Genomic DNA, 16,835 nt, shown 5'->3' with positions numbered 1-16,835 from the left:
GCAGGGGTGTAAGATGATGTTTTAAAATTTAAACTTAAAAAATAAAACGGTATTCGGAACGCTGCAGCCTTTTCATTTTTGAGATACTTTAGTGAAACAATATTTCCTTTACATATTTTACTCTCAAAGAACACGGCTGGATAGACTACTAATTACTAATTATGGGGCAAATAAAATGTGCTTTTTTTTATAGTAAAATGATTGGAATCAGTACTATATTACAGCTTATCAAAATTTAAAGAGCATATTTGACTTTTTAATTTTATGTTCCTGTAAAGATAAAGAGACATTATTGTTTTTAGATGGCTTCCGTAAAATAGGTCAGTATAATAAAATGCATTTAAATTCATTTTATAGTCAGAAAATAACTGATATCATTTCAATGTATTGACATTTTCTATCATTTGTCATCTGAAATCGCATTCTTAAAGAGAGAGAGAGAGAGAGAGAGAGAGAGAGAGAGACTCACAGGGCAAAAACTACATTTCCCAAGATGCATTGCGCAGATTTCCAGTTCAAAGGTTACCAGTACAAGGAAGTAAAGAAAAGTTCTCTGTTAATCTGCTTACAAACTATTTGGTTTAGCAGGTCAATAGCCAAGTTGCTCGCCACACACATAATAGCACATTAAAACAAGATTATGACGCGGTTTGTTTAGAGGATGTGTTGTCTCAGACTCATGGTCACTCATGCTCTGCTCTGCCGGGTCCTTTCATTGACAGTAGCTGATGTGCTGATATATATTTCTACATCTTCGATAAAGCGACTTTATGTTTGTGTTTCAATCTGAAGTTTGCAAAGAGGTAAGAATATTTTTTGTTCAACACTATTAAACCGATTAGGAGGAAAAATGCAAATGTTAGGCTACTTTTGAGATGGCTATGGATCATTTAGTCCTTTTGAATGTACAGTCATGTTAATGTGTAAAATCTTTATGGCAAACTTCTAAAGACTATGAAAATAACAGAATGTATTTCAAATGTCCAACTTTTCGCTTGTCTTCCTTTCCTTTTTCCAAATCAGTGCCACAGGTCTGACAGCAGACAAAATGAAGATGATGACATTCTTCATTGTGGGACTCATTGTCCATGTAGTCTTCTTTTTCTCAATATTTGACATCTACTTCACGTCCCCTCTTGTCCATGGAATGACACCACAACGTGTCCCTCTGGCCCCTCCGGCCAAGCGCTTGGTGCTCTTTGTGGCAGATGGTCTGAGAGCCGACAGTCTCTTTAAGCCAGACAACAATGGGACAGGCAGGGCTCCTTACCTAAGGTGATGACCATGGGTTAATCTTTGTCCTGTTTAGCAATGTGGTCCAGAATAGTTCAGTCGCTTTTTTTTAGTGATTTAATGCTTATTCGTCAAAAAATTCACCATCCTTCATTATTGCATATAGAAAGATTCAGAAAATATTACTTATACCTGCTGTATATACTGTATATGTTAGTGAAAATATAAATCTCATTCAACAGCTGTATTACAATAAATACAGTTTATACCTCTTAAATATAATTGTTTTATGTGTTCATTGTGTTCTTTATGGTGTATGAATAGATTTAACTTGTGCTTCCTATTGTTCCCTGTCATAAGGACTGTGATTGAAGAGCACGGCACATGGGGAGTGTCACACACTCGAGTCCCTACGGAATCACGGCCAGGTCACGTAGCTCTACTAGCCGGCTTTTATGAGGACGTTAGTGCTGTTGCCAAGGGTAAGCAGTCATACATGTGTTTATGTATAACATGCATGTGTGTAAACTTAATAATGTGTCTCACATCTCTGTGCTTACAGGCTGGAAGGAGAATCCAGTGGAGTTTGATTCTGTTATTAATGAGAGCAGACATACCTGGTGTTGGGGCAGCCCTGACATATTACCAATGTTTGCTAAAGGTATATCCACACACCTGTGAGTATATATATATGGGAGTTTAATTACCTTATTTGGTAGCTTTACTGGCATGTATGTTTTGTAGGAGCCACTGGAGACCATGTGTACACTCACACTTACCCTCCAGAACGGGAGGATTTCGCCTCCACTGATGCTTCCAGACTTGATACATGGGTATTTGATGAAGTGAAGGTAGGATACTTAATGTGCTTTTATGCAGTTGCTTGAAACTAAACTTGAAGAAACCCCGCACAATTCTTATTTCAAGTCTTTTATACTTATTAGAGCATTGCCCAGCATTTAAGAATCTGCTGTTCGGAAAATCATAAACAGTTGTTTAAACATGCTTTATCTAAAGTATTTTAAATAAAATGTATAAATCTTATTTAAATCTTGAATAATTATTATGCATGCATTTTTTATGACTTCATAGTAATCATAATAATATATCCATATATATATATATATATATACACACACACACATTATTTTAGTTTTTAATTTGTTTCATTAATATTTTAAATTAGCTTTTATTTTTACATTTGTAGTTTTCATGTTTAGTTTAATGTTTAGTAGTTTTGTTATGTGCTTTTGTCATTAATTGTTTAAAAAATATTGTTATTTAGGTTTAATTTATTTTTATTTTTATTTCAGTTTTAGTTTTTATTGATTTCCAGTTAATAATTTTAGGTCTTCAACTTCAACTTATTTCAGTTTATTGGCAAGGCAACATTTCTTATTTAATTATTTAATCTAATTTAATTATTTAAATCAAATTAAATGTTTATATTTTATTTAATTTCAGCTTTATTAACAGAAATGTTTTTAATAGTTTTAGTTTTAGTTAACAATACTGTAATAACCCTGATATACATACATACAAACATATTGGATATATATATATACTAAAATGTTGATTATTCATTATTCGATGTTCAGTCCTCGAATTTGATTGGCTGAGCATACTACTGTTCAAAAGTTTGGTGCTGCATTTATTTGATATATATAGGCTATACAGAAGTAAAAATAGTCAAACTGTGAAATATTATTACAATAAATTTTTTCTAATTTAATATATTAAAAAAAATTAATTTATTCCAGTCATGGCAAAGCTTTATATATATATATATATATATATATATATATATATATATATATATATATATATATATATATATATATATATATAAAAACATGTTAAAACATATAAAACATATATAATAATGCAATAAGACCCTGACAACTTGTAATAAAGAAAAAGAGAACATGATTGTTAATTATCTTATTTGTTTCCTTTTTTGTTAAGGATTTTCTCAATGTTGCCAAAAGCAATGAAACTCTGCTGAATAAGTTACATGAAGAACAGAATGTGTTTTTCCTTCATCTTTTGGGGTTAGACACCAATGGCCATGCTCACCGGCCCATGTCAAAGTAAGAAAAATGTATTTCACCACCAGTGTTGGGGAAGTTACTTTTAAAAAGTAGTGTTTGCTCGTTACTCGTTACTTTTAAAAAAAGTAATCCGTTACTTTACTTAGTTACCCCGTTTGGAAAGTAACTTTTTACGTTACTCGTTACTTTTACGTTACTTTTATGTTGCTTGACTTTGGGCAGAACCCAATATCTGTTCCTAAATATGTAGACATAAAGTTATACAATGGAGCATATAACATAGGCTAACAGGTAATTATTTTGTGCTTTTTATTATAAAAAATAGTATCAATTTCAAAAGAAAAAAAGTCCTTCTCATTGGCGCTGCTGTGTGCGGCGACTTTTATTCTCAGCCGGCTCTGCATCATGGGGTAGAGTGCGACACTCCGCGATGAGCCGTGTGCTCGCGCCACTTCTCTCCGCTCCGCTTCCCCTATCCACCGAACTTTAAATTTCGGCAACAGCCAATAAAGCTTCCCTGCTCTCTAACACCGGTGCGAATCGCGTCTTGATAACATAGGACAAAATGATATAGAAGACATAAGCTTAGTTTTCAGACATACGACTCACTCTATCAAGGGAGTAGGAGAAAAAAAAGAGATTTTGAGAGAAAATTATTTTTTTTTTGTTTAAAAGTACACATATTCAAGCTTTCTATATATTTCTCAGGTCTGTGAGACAAGTAGCTTATGAGTTTCGGTTAATTTACAGTATGGAGAGGAGCTCCAGTTCACGCGCTGGTGCCGTCATGATTATTTTGCATGCCATATTTACTTATTTATTAAAATCAGGCAATTAATTGGTTGGTAAAACATTGATTAAAATTAAGATACAATTAATACAAAACGAAATTCGTTTTAAAGAAAGTCTTTCTACAAAAACAAACTTAATAAAGTGGTCTAAATCATGTCTGCCCACTCCATTTATCTCCCGATATATTGCACAAAATTATGATCTTACTCACGCTTTTCACTTTTCATATAATCAACATAGATTAAATTATTTATTTATTTATTTTATTTAAACATAAATATGAAACTAAATAGTTTTCTTTAATTTACTTATTTAATTCAGCCAACTGGTTGATAAAACATTGATTAAAATTAAGATACAATTAATACAAAACGAAATTCACTTTAAATACAGGTTTTCTACAAAAACAAACTTAATAAAGTGGTCAAAATCATGTCTCCACACTCCATTTGTCTCCCGATATATTGCGCAATTTTTTTATTTAATTTAATTTAAACATAAATATGAAACTAAATCGTTTTCTTCAGTTCTCAACAGTTCTCTTCTCTCAAGCGCGCAGCTGAGGCAGTGTCGCTGTCAAACATATCCATGGGAAAAGTAACGTTGCGCCGAATTGAAAAAGGAACTACGTTTCGTTACCAAATTTTTTGTAGTAACGCGTTACACTACTTTTTACCCAAAAAAGTAGTTACGTTACTGTAACGCGTTACTTTGTAACGCGTTACACACAACACTGTTCACCACATAAAATATTGCAATGTGATTGCAGTGCGTTTTTATTTGATTATCTTATGTAAAGCCACTTTCAAACCATGTTTGTTGTAAAAAGTGCAAGAAAAACTGTATTGTAGTTTAATGTGTTGAGATACCTTAAACTGTAATTTACAAGTTGCCTATATATGGAAATTCATATAATCAAATCACCTGGACATCAGTTTTACCATTAGGTGGAGCTACTACCATTGTTAAAGCCTCACATGTACTATTTTGTTTGGGATTTCTGTGCTTTTAGGGAATATCTAGAGAACATTGGCCTGGTTGATGCTGGTGTCGCTGAAATTGTCACTGTGATGGACGACTTTTTTGGGCATGATGGAAAAACCGCTTATGTTTTTACGTCTGACCATGGCATGACAAATTGGGGTAAAACATCTCTCTGACCTAGTCTTTGTAACTTTAAAACATGTTTAACAGTTAAAATCTGTGACAGGAAACTTTATTAGAAAAGATTAATAACTTACTTTTATCCCTGTGATCAAAGTCATATTTTTAAGATTGAAATAACATCAATGCTATTTTAGATTTTGCCTGATTTATATTAAGTTCAAGTCAGATACACTACAGTAACTGAGTATGTGTTTTATAGGATCTCACGGTGCGGGACACCCATCAGAGACGCTGACCCCACTGGTTGCATGGGGCGCTGGGGTTCAGACAGCACAACGGGAGCCGGGCTCTCACAAATATGATGATAATTATTTAAAAGGTTTGTTTAATGGCCCTTGATTGTCTAACACCCCCTCCGTCTCCATCCTCTTCTAAGCAAATTAGTTTTCAGACATAATTTAATAGAGATTCAGGCATCATTAAACAGCAGAATTGATTTAGTCAATATTTCTTCTAACCCTTCTTTTGTTTCAGAATGGGGGCTAGAAACATACAAGAGAGTGGATGTCAATCAAGTGAGTTTTTCTGTCTCATTTACTTTTGAAATGTCTATAAATGTTTGAAACATTGCTAATCTGATCTTTTTATGGTTTTCTAGGCTGATATTGCTCCACTAATGTCATCTCTTATAGGAGTTCCCTTTCCTCTGAACTCGGTGGTGAGCATGATTTCAGAGCTTTCAGATCTCCAGTATAAATCATAAAGCAGCTTACTTCTACACAGATATGCATGCAGTGGTTTTGTTATCTTCTGAAGCATTTGTTGCTTTATAGGGTGTCTTACCACTGAATTACCTGAATAACAGCCAGCACTTTAAGGCTGAGAGCATGTATGCAAATGCTATTCAGATCTTGGAGCAGTTCAGGGTAAAGTACAGGACATTTTGGTTTATTCTTCCCTTTTTTATTTGAAATAATCAGCTATCTTGTGTTTATTTAATCAGGTGAAAATGGCACAGAAGAAAAAAACAACACTATCCTTTCTCTTTACACCTTACCAGTGAGTAAAAGGCAATGCTTAAGGAGACATATAATTAAAAAACTGGATTATTTTTGCTTTTTCTATAAATAAAAAGGCTTGATTTGTCATTTGGCTTGATTTGTCATACCCAAAAATAGGTAATTCAGTAATTGTCATGGTATTAATGTCAAAATCATGAGGACATTTATATGATTGCCATTTCTGATAAACGACAACATGAACTATATTATTAGTTTTCACATGTGAACTGGCTAGCCAATCATAACAAGTAAAGTAATTTACGTAAAATTCAATTAAAAAACCTTAAAGGTTTAAATTTAACATGGCTATTTACCCATCCTACTGTAAGGATGGGTAAATAGCCATGTTAAATTTAAACCTTCACTAATGTTACGACTAGACAAAGACGATGTTCAGTCCTCGAATTTGATTGGCTGAGCAGTTTTCTGGTATACAGCCGGCAAGGTCAGATCAATATGTGAGATTCTCCTTTTTGCTTCTAGGTCTCTCACTGACTCTAAACAGATGGATTTTGTGCGTCAGACAAGGGATTTGATCCAGAGAGGCCAGTTTAATGAAGCAGTAAGTGTTGATTGGTTGTCGTCATGTCCAAACTGACTCGTGGATTATCTTTTTCATTTTGCTATATCTCTCTCTCTCCGTTTTTTCCTCCAGATCCGTTATTGTGAAGATCTCATAGCCCAGGCCATGGAAGGCTTGTCATATTATCATACATATGATCGGTTCTTCCTGGGTAGCAGTGTGGTTCTGGGTTTTATTGGTTGGACCTCATATGTGGTTTTGTTCATCCTGAAGACCCATGCCAGCCTACGTAAACCACCATCTAACACTCATATGGTAAGCAAGAGTTGTTGTATTTTAACATGCAGATCATTATCATTTACTTATATGAAGGTTTGTGGTTTATTGGTATAACATAGTGTGTTCAAAGGTGGAAGGTGAGTCATCTCCTGTTTGTTTTTTGTGGTGTTCTAGGTAACAGAAATAAATCTAGGCCAAGCATTTCTCTGTTTAGGTCTTCTCGTGGCTCTGTTCTTGTTGGTCCAGTCGAGTCCTTGGACCTACTACATCTACTGCTTGCTCCCTGTGCCCGTGTGGTACTCCGTCATGAGGGAGTAAGTTACTTATCCCTGCTTTGTTAGAACTCACCATATTAGTGTTTTTTAACTGGTTTTGCTTCAGGACCCAAATTATTATTACCAGCATTAAAACTGGCAAATAATTGTTAGGCCAATAATTATAAATAAATGTTATGATAAGTGAGACACATTTTATGTAAATAAATAAAAAATAAATCACTAAACTCAAATTAATCAAATAAAAAATGTATAATTCATTTAAATTCTACAAGCGTTTCTTTTTTATTTTAGACATCATAATGTACAAAATGAAAAATGTTTAATCTGTGAGATTTGCTATAGATCACATTTAACAGTGTTATCAAATTGTTAGCATTTTTAAAGTTTAACTTTAATTGAACATTAGAGGACAACAAAGGTAATCTAAATGTAACAATAGGAGAAATGGCCATGGATTATTAAATATCTAATACCCCATTATTAAAACTATGGCCAATAATTATTTTCATGTTATGGTTGATAACCAATAAATTACTGATATTAAAAGTCTTTAAAGGTGCATTAAGCAACTTTTCATGTTAAAAATACCCGGTTTCTAACCCATACATGCTTAAACAATTGCCTGATGGGCTGAATGAGCCCTTCTCTGATCACTGAGATTGTCTCTATAATCCTGTAAAGTAAAATAAATAAGAGGGATTCGGGCCGGAATTTTAGACTGGGCGTGACGTCATGCGCGTTCACGGCACGCTCACATAGCTATGTCTGGCAGGTTTGTGTATTCGCCGGCATTCTCCGTAGAAGATGGATTGTAAGAGACCTGCTTGTAGTTCATTTCAAACACCAACGCAAACTCCACGCAAGATAAAAAAAAGAAAACTTGTCTCTAGTGCAACCAAAAGGGCAAAATTGGACTCAGACAGGCGTCGGAATAAGACGAGAGTAAACATAGGGAAGTGTATAGATGTTGTGTATAGTTACCCTTCTTTTGTCTTATGAACTACTGTGACCTTGCCCAGGGACAGCAGTTGAAAAGTATTGACACATTTCACATAAATGTTCATCAGTGTGTAATATTGGCCCTGGCAAAATATCTACTAAATAAATCTGCACTACATGTAGTTTAATGATTTGCTATTCGATTAAAACAGTTCAAATATCTTGAGTGTGATATAAAATGCTGATATATAGCCTAAGTTAGATAATTAGACACAAATTTTGTGCAAATTACTGCTTAATTAGGATGTATTGCTATTGGAATATGCTACTTAGCAGATCAATAAAACAGGCTAAACCCCCGCAAATCTTCGGCGGATTAGCCTGTTTGGCTTTTATGGTAACGTCATAGTGCCATTTAATTGTTTATTACCTTGAGACAATTGAGTGTACTTTTTTGACCGACTGTGCTTTGAGCTTTTACAAAGTAACAACTTATATTGTTCATGAACGTGTTTCCATAATAATACAATCATAAGTGGATACAGTAAACACATAACACAGTTCAACATGGAGATAGATGGAAGTTTTCTACTACCCCCGTTTTTCCCTCACACATAAGTGTGTAATTTACTCAATTGCCTTTCCTTTCACATATTTAAAATGACTTGCAGATTTATAACTTTATTACCTCTGAAGACATTATGATTGTAAACAAAAGATTTGCGGCTGATGCTCCTTTGGTTATGAACAGCTTGTGCTCGTGCAAGCGTGCGTGTGCGTGTGGTCCATGAGCGTGCACATCTCTGGCTGCAGTTTCACTTGCCGCCAGAGGTGGCATAGTTCTGCAAAAACTCAGAATCTTGCTTAATGCACCTTTAAGAATTTGTCTAAAGAAATAAAACATAAAACATTAAAATTGATCATTTTTAAAACACTACAAGTGAAGTTAGCCATCACAAAACTATAATCTACAGTACGAAAAATGGATATTCTATTAAATAATATGTAAATAATACTTTGACGCCTGTATGGTGTGAGAGTGGCATAGGTTAGTTGTCATAACAAGCCAGAAAGGTTTACATGGTGCATACTGAATCTCCAACCTCCGGGGAATCACCCGTTTTAAACAAACGTCGAACAGAGGAGAGTCTGCCAGCCAAAAGGGAATGCGACAGAGCTCGTGAAAAAAACAAGAATCATAATAAATGTAAATTAGTTCCCAGACCTAGAGAGTGGTGTGTATCTGCAATCATTTTATTGACTGGTAACAGGTAACAGGTTCCAATATTGTTGATATATACTGAACAAAATAATAAATGCAAAAGTTTTGTTTTTGCCCCCATTTTTCATGAGCTGAACTCAACATCTAAGACTTTTCTATGTACACAAAAGGCCTATTTCTCTCAAAGATTGTTCACAAATCTGTCTAAATCTGTGTTAGTGAGCACTTCTCCTTTGCCGAGATAATCCATCCACCTGTGTGGATGGATAGTGTTGCATATCAAGTGTTGCATATCAAGATGCTGATTAGACAGCATGATTATTGCACAGGTGTGCCTTAGGCTGTCCACAATAAAAGGTCACTCCAAGTCCAATTGGAAAATGGACATGTTTCATTAAAAAAGTGACCGTTTAGAAAATCGACATTTATTAATCACATATTATTAATAAAATATTATTCCAGGTATATTTCTTTTCCCTACTGTATTTTTAGAGTTTGTGTGTTTTCTCTCTATCATAGATTTGAAACTCTTTCTGGTCTGATTCGATCGATCCCCTCATTACCACTCAGCAAATGCTTTGGATATTTTTTGCTGGTTACATTCGGAATAGAGTTACTAGTAAGTGCTTGCTTAACTTTGTGCTAGACATGATGAAGACTGTTATCAGTGTTTTAGCTATTTTAGTGATAGGACTATTTAGCACTCTTGTAAATTAGAGGTGTTAACTATTACACTTCTCATTTCCCATCTGCTGGTGTTTTTTAGGTCATGAGTTTTTTCTATCGGGCCATGTTAAGCTTGGGCCTGGTGGTCCTGGCACTGTGGCCTATGGTTTCTGGCCTCTATACAAAAGCAAAGGTAAGGTGACCGTGACCTTAAGGCCTCCTCTGATATGAGGTATGAAAGGTGTGTTTTTGAGGTCTTGTTTTTGTTCTTTATGCTGTTGTAGTTCAGGTCACTGAGCTGGATGTTTAGCTGTCTCTTTCTGGCCGTGTTTCCACTGTTGCCTGTGGTGGGACGGGAACCCAACGTTAACTATGTGTGAGCACTCTTTGTTCACTTACTGATCCCAGTGCTGTCATACACAATCACAATCATCTTTCTTCTTATAAACTGTTAAACACATTTGTACTCCCTTATGGGTGATACTAAATGACATCAGAAAGGTTCATCTTCTAAATTCGATGTGTTATACTGCAGAATTTGTGCTGGAGTGCTGACCCTCTTCAACTTGTCCTCATACCTCTGTTCATCATGGAGATGCTCTCCTCTGATCCGAAGGGATCGTCAGCTGTTCATCTTCCAGGTCATTTTTTCCTTTCTTTTCATCCTTTTTCACTGTTCAAGGACATTTTCACCATAGAAATTTTGGTGCAGACTTTTGAGGTCAAAATTTTGAGATGAGGGATTCCCTAACTTTGTCATGCAGATAAACATATTAAGGGTGTGTTCACACTTGACATGTTTGGTTTGATTAAAACGAGCCCTGGTGCGATTGCTCTGTTTGTGCGGTTCATTTGTATAAGTTTGAACGCAGACAACCGAACCCTTGTGAGCACCAAACAAGCAGACCAAGACAGCTGAAAAGATCAGTCTTAGTCCACTTCCAAACGAACTCTGTTGTGGTTTGAATGAAATACGAACACATGTTAATGAACCAAAAAAGGGACATGATGTCACAAGATGCGACCCTAAAAAAGGACAGAATGCTCAAGTATACCTGTTTTTTCTCGTCATAGGTTGCGTCCGAAATCGCATACCCTCTTGAGTAGGTACTTATTTTGAATACGTTTGTGAAGTTAATTCACAACCGCTTAAAAAGTGTGTGCACATGTAGTATGAATGTGAACTGGACATACTACATTCGCCATGTAGTCATTATCATGTGACCTACCAGTGTCAGTTGTGTCGCTTCACTGCCATTCATAAATCCTCTCCTGTGATCATCATACTCTTCAGAATTTCGCCGGAAGAAGTAGGTCATCCGGGTACTTTTTGCTTATTCTTTAATGAGTGCTGTGAATTCGGACATACTTCTTTTGTCACATACTGTTTTTAGTTTACTATATAGTAGGGACGTATGCGATTTCGGATGCAGCCATACTCGCGATGTTGCTCATCACAGTTCGGTACAGGCATCAGAACCGCTTCTCCTCGCAGCAGATCTTCTTTTGTGTGTGTGACAGAAGGATTCCTGCCACTGTTTTGACTTCTTTACACATTTTATAAGCTCTTTACGAGTTCTCAGCTTGTCAAAATACCATCAAGGCTACACACATAAAACAAGTGAATTGTTTTGTATGTTCGGTAAGTTCTGTTGCGAAATATACATAATAAAAGCCGACCAATCAAGTTGTGGACGTATCCGTATTGGTTAAAAATGCCAATGTGAACACTAAGCAGACCAGGACTAGAAGTTTTTTTGTTGTTGTTGTTGGTCCGAACCAAAAAAAGCAAAGTGAACTACAAGTGTGAACACACCGTAATATACATATAAAAAAAATAAATAAAAAAATGTGAGTTTTGATTGTTTTGATAATTTTTTTATCAGCTTTTCATCAACTCACAGACCCCCTGCAGTTCCCTCATTCGCAATCCTCTGTGTTTAAAAATAGTGATCCAGGGTAAGGTTCTGTAAAGAGCAGGATCAGGCAAGCTGGAGAAATGCAGGACGTGATATGAGAACTAGGAAATTAAGGCAGGTGTCTCACAAAAAGAACTAGGCACTGAACAAAAGACAGGGAGGACACAAGGGCTGTACAGCAAATACACTAGGAAGTAATGACTTATCAAGATATGCCACAATACAATTAGGAAATAATAAGCTAATAAGAATGTAAAAAAAAAAAAAAAAAAAAAAGCCATTCAAAAGCTAAAAGCACATGGAAATCAAAACAAAAGATCCCCAGTAACATTATTGTTCTCAATGGCTATGAAAGAAGTTCAACCTATTTTGCAGATGTTAACTGCAATTGATTGTGTATAATGTGTCTGTTATAGTATACACTGCATTTCCTGTTACTGATTATCTCTGTGATTAATTTTGTTTGTACCATTTTACTTCCACGATCTCATCGCTTGCTCTTTCATTATGAGTACTAAATATTATAACCATCTAGATCGTATCTGCATGCATTTCCAGATGGTGCAGGTGGTGCTGTGTGCTTATACCCTGACCAGCACCCACTCCAGTCTGCAGGTGAAGCAAGGCCTGCCGCTCTTCAACCAGCTCGTAAGCTGGTTCACACTAGGTTTGTCATTTCCATTCCCATGATGCTCTATCACTGATGTAGACTCAGTGAATTAAAGGGGTACTTTACCCAAAAATGAAAATTCTGTCATCATTTACTCCATTTTCAAACCACTATGACTTTCTTTGTTCTCTGGAACACAAAGAAAATGTTTACAAGAAAGTGTTTATTTTTATTTTTGTCCATACAATGATTATGTGTAAAATATTATGTGTAGAAGAAAGGAAGTAATACAGGTTTGGAACGACTTGAAAGTGAGTAAATGTGTCAGTAACCCTTGAATATCTATTTATGTTACCCCTGTTAATATGCATAGACAACTATAAATAAGCCGTGATGAGTCTTTAACCAATGAATTGCACTTCTTCTTTTCGTCCATCCTGTTTGTACTTCATCCCCTATTCTCTCACACTCTTTTTTTAGTTTCCTCATTTTTGATACCATTGTTAAGTTCAACCAGGCTCTTTCAGAGACTGCTGAGTATCCTGATGTCCTTGGTGTGTGTCTACCTTCTTCTGAGCACAGGGTAAAACCCACGGACCTAATGCTATCTTATCAGCAGTTTTTATGTGTCAGCACTAATTTTAACAGAAGTTCTGTCCATGATAAATTTAGTCAAATTCTTCTATTGAGGTTGTCTGTCTCAATGGAATTTGAAAGGAAACCACATAGTGCTTACAGTAAGCAGTTAAGTTGCAAAAGTTTTCAATTCAGCAGCTGTCTGGTTTGAGGCGGGTTCAACTACAGACAATATATTCTAATAAATAATCATTTAAATTCATTAAGAATTAAATACACTACCGTTCACAAGGTTGGGGTCGGTAAAAAAAGGGGTCTAAAAAAGAATGAAAATGAACATTTTAAATTGAAAGCTCTTATTCTAATAGCTCTTTGGCTTGTGTTCTGTGAAGGTATGAGGCCCTTTTTCCTCCGGTGCTGTCATGGCTCATGTTTGCATGGATCAACATTGAGCAGGAAGCCATGAACACTCAGGAAAGTTCATTTCGAACTGAGGTAACGCTGTCCCTTCCTCTAACAGGGGATTCTTTAGGGGCTTCCCTTCAGCCTCTGAGAAATAGCCTCAAAAATGTTGTTGAAGCTTATTGCACTGTGTATAGTTTTCTTGATCTTGTCTTCTTAACCACTTCCATGGATAAATGTCTGTTCTCTATAAACTTGTGTAACACATGAGTAGTACAGCTTTGTTTCTCTTTACTGATGGTACCGTTTCCTGTTTTCTCAGCTCTCCAGCATTGATTTTGCTGAAAATATTGACATTACCAAAATCAGGCAGCTGAGACTGGATGACATTCGGAGATCTTACTTTTTTGCATCCTTTTGAACTACAGACTATTTGATTTGTGTCTTTATGGTTGCTGATATATTTAGTCCTTAACTGTTTAAACAGGTGTTTTTCATAATAACTGCATTCTTCGGCTGCGGTAACATTGCCTCCATCAACAGGTAAGCTGCTTGAAGAACAATAGTGTTATAAAATAGACTTGAATATAATTATGCCTTGATCTACCCTCACAGTTTTGATCCAGCCTCAGTGTACTGCTTTCTGACCGTCTTCAACCCGTTCATCATGGGCGGCCTGTTAATGTGGAAGGTATTGGCACTTGCTCAACCAGCAGTTTCAAATTGATACTCTTTTTTTACATTTTTTATTTATTAGTATGATTTATTTATCTTTTCACTGTTTCATCCTCTTTCAGGTTTTAATTCCATTCATAATTGTGATGTGCACATTCGAAAGCATTCAAGTGTCAACGCAGCTCTCATCGCGAAGGTACGTTGCACTGCTTAATGATTAGTACAGCAGGAAACCAGCAGGTCTTTCTCTATTTGTGCACATTTGCTGCAGACTACCACTTCTTATAGAATGAGCTATATTTGGAGACGCTTCCTTGTTCATCAGGACTTTGGAATCAAGTGTATTTGATAAACAAATTAACAATGGATGGAGCCCTGTGGACATGCAAAAAAATGAACACACTTGAAGTATACTAAATTAGTCTGGCTGCAAGTATACTTTGCATATTTTTTTTCTCACCAGTGTGCCAAAAAAAAATAAAAAATTTATAGATCGTTTCGCTAGATAAGATCCTTATTCCTCGGCTGGGATCATGTAGAGCCCTTTGAAGCTGCGTTGAAACTGCAATTTGGACCTTCAAACCGTTGTACCCCATTGAAGTCCACTATATGGTCCTAGAAGGTTTTCCTCAAAAACCTTAATGTTTTTTCGACTGAAGAAAGAAAAACATGAACATCTTCGTGGCCACGTTGTACTACGGTAATTTGTGCCCTTGTTTTAGTTTAATCAAAACGAGGGAACAAATTAGTTCAGCATGGCCACGGTTTACTAAAATGAGAGAACGTATTTTTAAGTCGTGGCCATGGTATATATTGTGCAGGGCTCCATATGTTCCTGCACTGGCAGAACAAAATATATATTTGTATTTATACAAAGTTTTATAACATTATTTTTCTTAGGTTCACATAAAATTTGCATTTGTTTTCTAGCCTTTTCCTCGTTGTGCTCGTCATCTCAGACTTGATGGCACTGGTAAGCTTAGTATAGAGAATAAATTAAATATTTTATTATTGCATAAAATACTTCTTTATATTAACCATTTTATTTAAATATTTCTGTTTTTTCACCAGCACTTCTTTTTCTTAGTAAAAGATTATGGAAGCTGGCTTGACATAGGAACTAGGTGGGTTAACTGTATGGTTTTAGCTTCCATCTTGTTAACTATGTAAAACAGAAGCTCACTTTTGGTTTGCGTCTGTCATTGCATGTGTGTAAATGCACAAATATGATAAAATATTTCTTCTGCTTTTCAGTATTAGTCACTATGTCATCGTAATGTCCATGACCATCTTCCTCATGTTGCTGAGTGTCATGACGCACATTTTAACCTCCAAGAGAATCATCATTGGACAGAAACGAAAGATGCACTTTAGGTGATGATGACCTTACACCTGGACCTCCCTCCTAATGATTACAAGGTTCAAAAAACAAACAAAAATCCGACTGCACAGTCACATGACTGATGTTCAGCATTGGGTCTTCCTGTTTCTGTGAATTTCTTAACATCAATATTACTTAAGACATATATGACTCTGCATTTTAAACTGTAAGAGAAAGACTCTGTTTGGTATAACTAATAAGAAAAGTGATCTGTTATTAATACATTTATTTAATTTATAGGTGTTTTAGTTATGAAACTTTAGGGGGGAAAACACCTCAAGACAGGCACAGGTTAAAGGGAAAGTACTTGATTATGTACTGTATGATTTATGCCAAAGTTGAGGAATGTTACTGTACTGATATGACAGCTGATTTTAACTGGGATCTAATTCTCAGATGGTATTATGGTAATGTGTAGTTTTATAATACTGTATTTTTAATATTTTTGTGTAAATGTGCAAAATTATTTATTTACAATAAACCTTTATATTAAGTGTCATGCCATGTTTTAAATAAAATCCACAAAAACACTGACCTTGATCTTTGTCAGCACCAAGTTCAAATAAAATACATAGGAAATATACATTACTTTTCAAAATGTTGGGGTCAGTAAGAATTTTAGGGTAAAAGACAGATTAAATTGATTTCAATTTAATAGAAATCAATAGAAAAATATTTATATTTTAAATACATGCTGTACTTTTGATCTTCATGTTGATTAAAGAATCCTGAATAAAAAAACCTTTATTAAGGTTTCCCACACAAATATTAAGCAGCACAACAGTTTTCAACATTGATAATAATAAGAAATGTAGCACCAAATCAGTATATTACAATTATTTTTTAAGTTTGATGTGCTGAAAATTCAGTTTTGCCATCACAGGAATGAATAACATTTTTTAAAATATTACAAATAGAAAGCATTTATTTTAAATTGTAATATATATATATATATATATTATTTTTTTTTACTGTATTATAAATGCAACCTTGTTGAGCATAAGAGATGTAAAAAAAAAAAAAATTCTTACTGACCCCAAACTTTTGAGCAGTGGTGTAGTTTAAACATAACTGCCATTATATACATTACATTAATTTAACATTATGACATATACAGAATT

The 16,835-nt window shown here is 35.0% G+C and overlaps 1 protein-coding gene across 1 annotated transcript; it reads left to right on the top strand.

The window, feature by feature from the left end:
* Window positions 1–503: 503 nt before the first annotated feature.
* pign (phosphatidylinositol glycan anchor biosynthesis, class N) lies at window positions 504–16,213 on the top strand. Its single transcript, XM_082184576.1, has 29 exons — window positions 504–803; window positions 1,024–1,275; window positions 1,594–1,715; window positions 1,796–1,894; window positions 1,978–2,084; window positions 3,199–3,323; window positions 5,089–5,219; window positions 5,443–5,562; window positions 5,718–5,758; window positions 5,842–5,901; window positions 6,017–6,109; window positions 6,187–6,242; window positions 6,728–6,806; window positions 6,900–7,082; window positions 7,221–7,360; window positions 10,005–10,104; window positions 10,252–10,344; window positions 10,436–10,527; window positions 10,687–10,792; window positions 12,629–12,737; window positions 13,161–13,263; window positions 13,649–13,751; window positions 13,981–14,067; window positions 14,146–14,201; window positions 14,274–14,349; window positions 14,456–14,529; window positions 15,264–15,306; window positions 15,405–15,457; window positions 15,588–16,213. Exons 2-29 carry the CDS (start codon window positions 1,049–1,051, stop codon window positions 15,709–15,711), a joined length of 2,802 nt encoding a protein of 933 aa, XP_082040702.1. The 5' UTR covers window positions 504–803; window positions 1,024–1,048; the 3' UTR covers window positions 15,712–16,213.
* The last annotated feature ends 622 nt before the right edge of the window (window positions 16,214–16,835 follow it).

This window comes from Leuciscus leuciscus (genome assembly GCF_965113295.1).
Source record: "Leuciscus leuciscus genome assembly, chromosome: 11".
NCBI classification, from domain to species: Eukaryota; Metazoa; Chordata; class Actinopteri; order Cypriniformes; family Leuciscidae; genus Leuciscus; species Leuciscus leuciscus.
Note: the sequence above shows the minus strand (reverse complement) of the source record. Positions and strands in the feature narration are given on the sequence as shown.

Coding starts and splice junctions, on each gene's coding strand:
- pign (XM_082184576.1), top strand. CDS start 1,049: ATGAAGATGATGACATTCTTCATTGTGGGACTCATTGTCCATGTAGTC. Junction 5,902..6,016: donor CCTTTCCTCTGAACTCGGTG/GTGAGCATGATT, acceptor GTTGCTTTATAG/GGTGTCTTACCACTGAATTA. Junction 7,083..7,220: donor CACCATCTAACACTCATATG/GTAAGCAAGAGT, acceptor GTGGTGTTCTAG/GTAACAGAAATAAATCTAGG.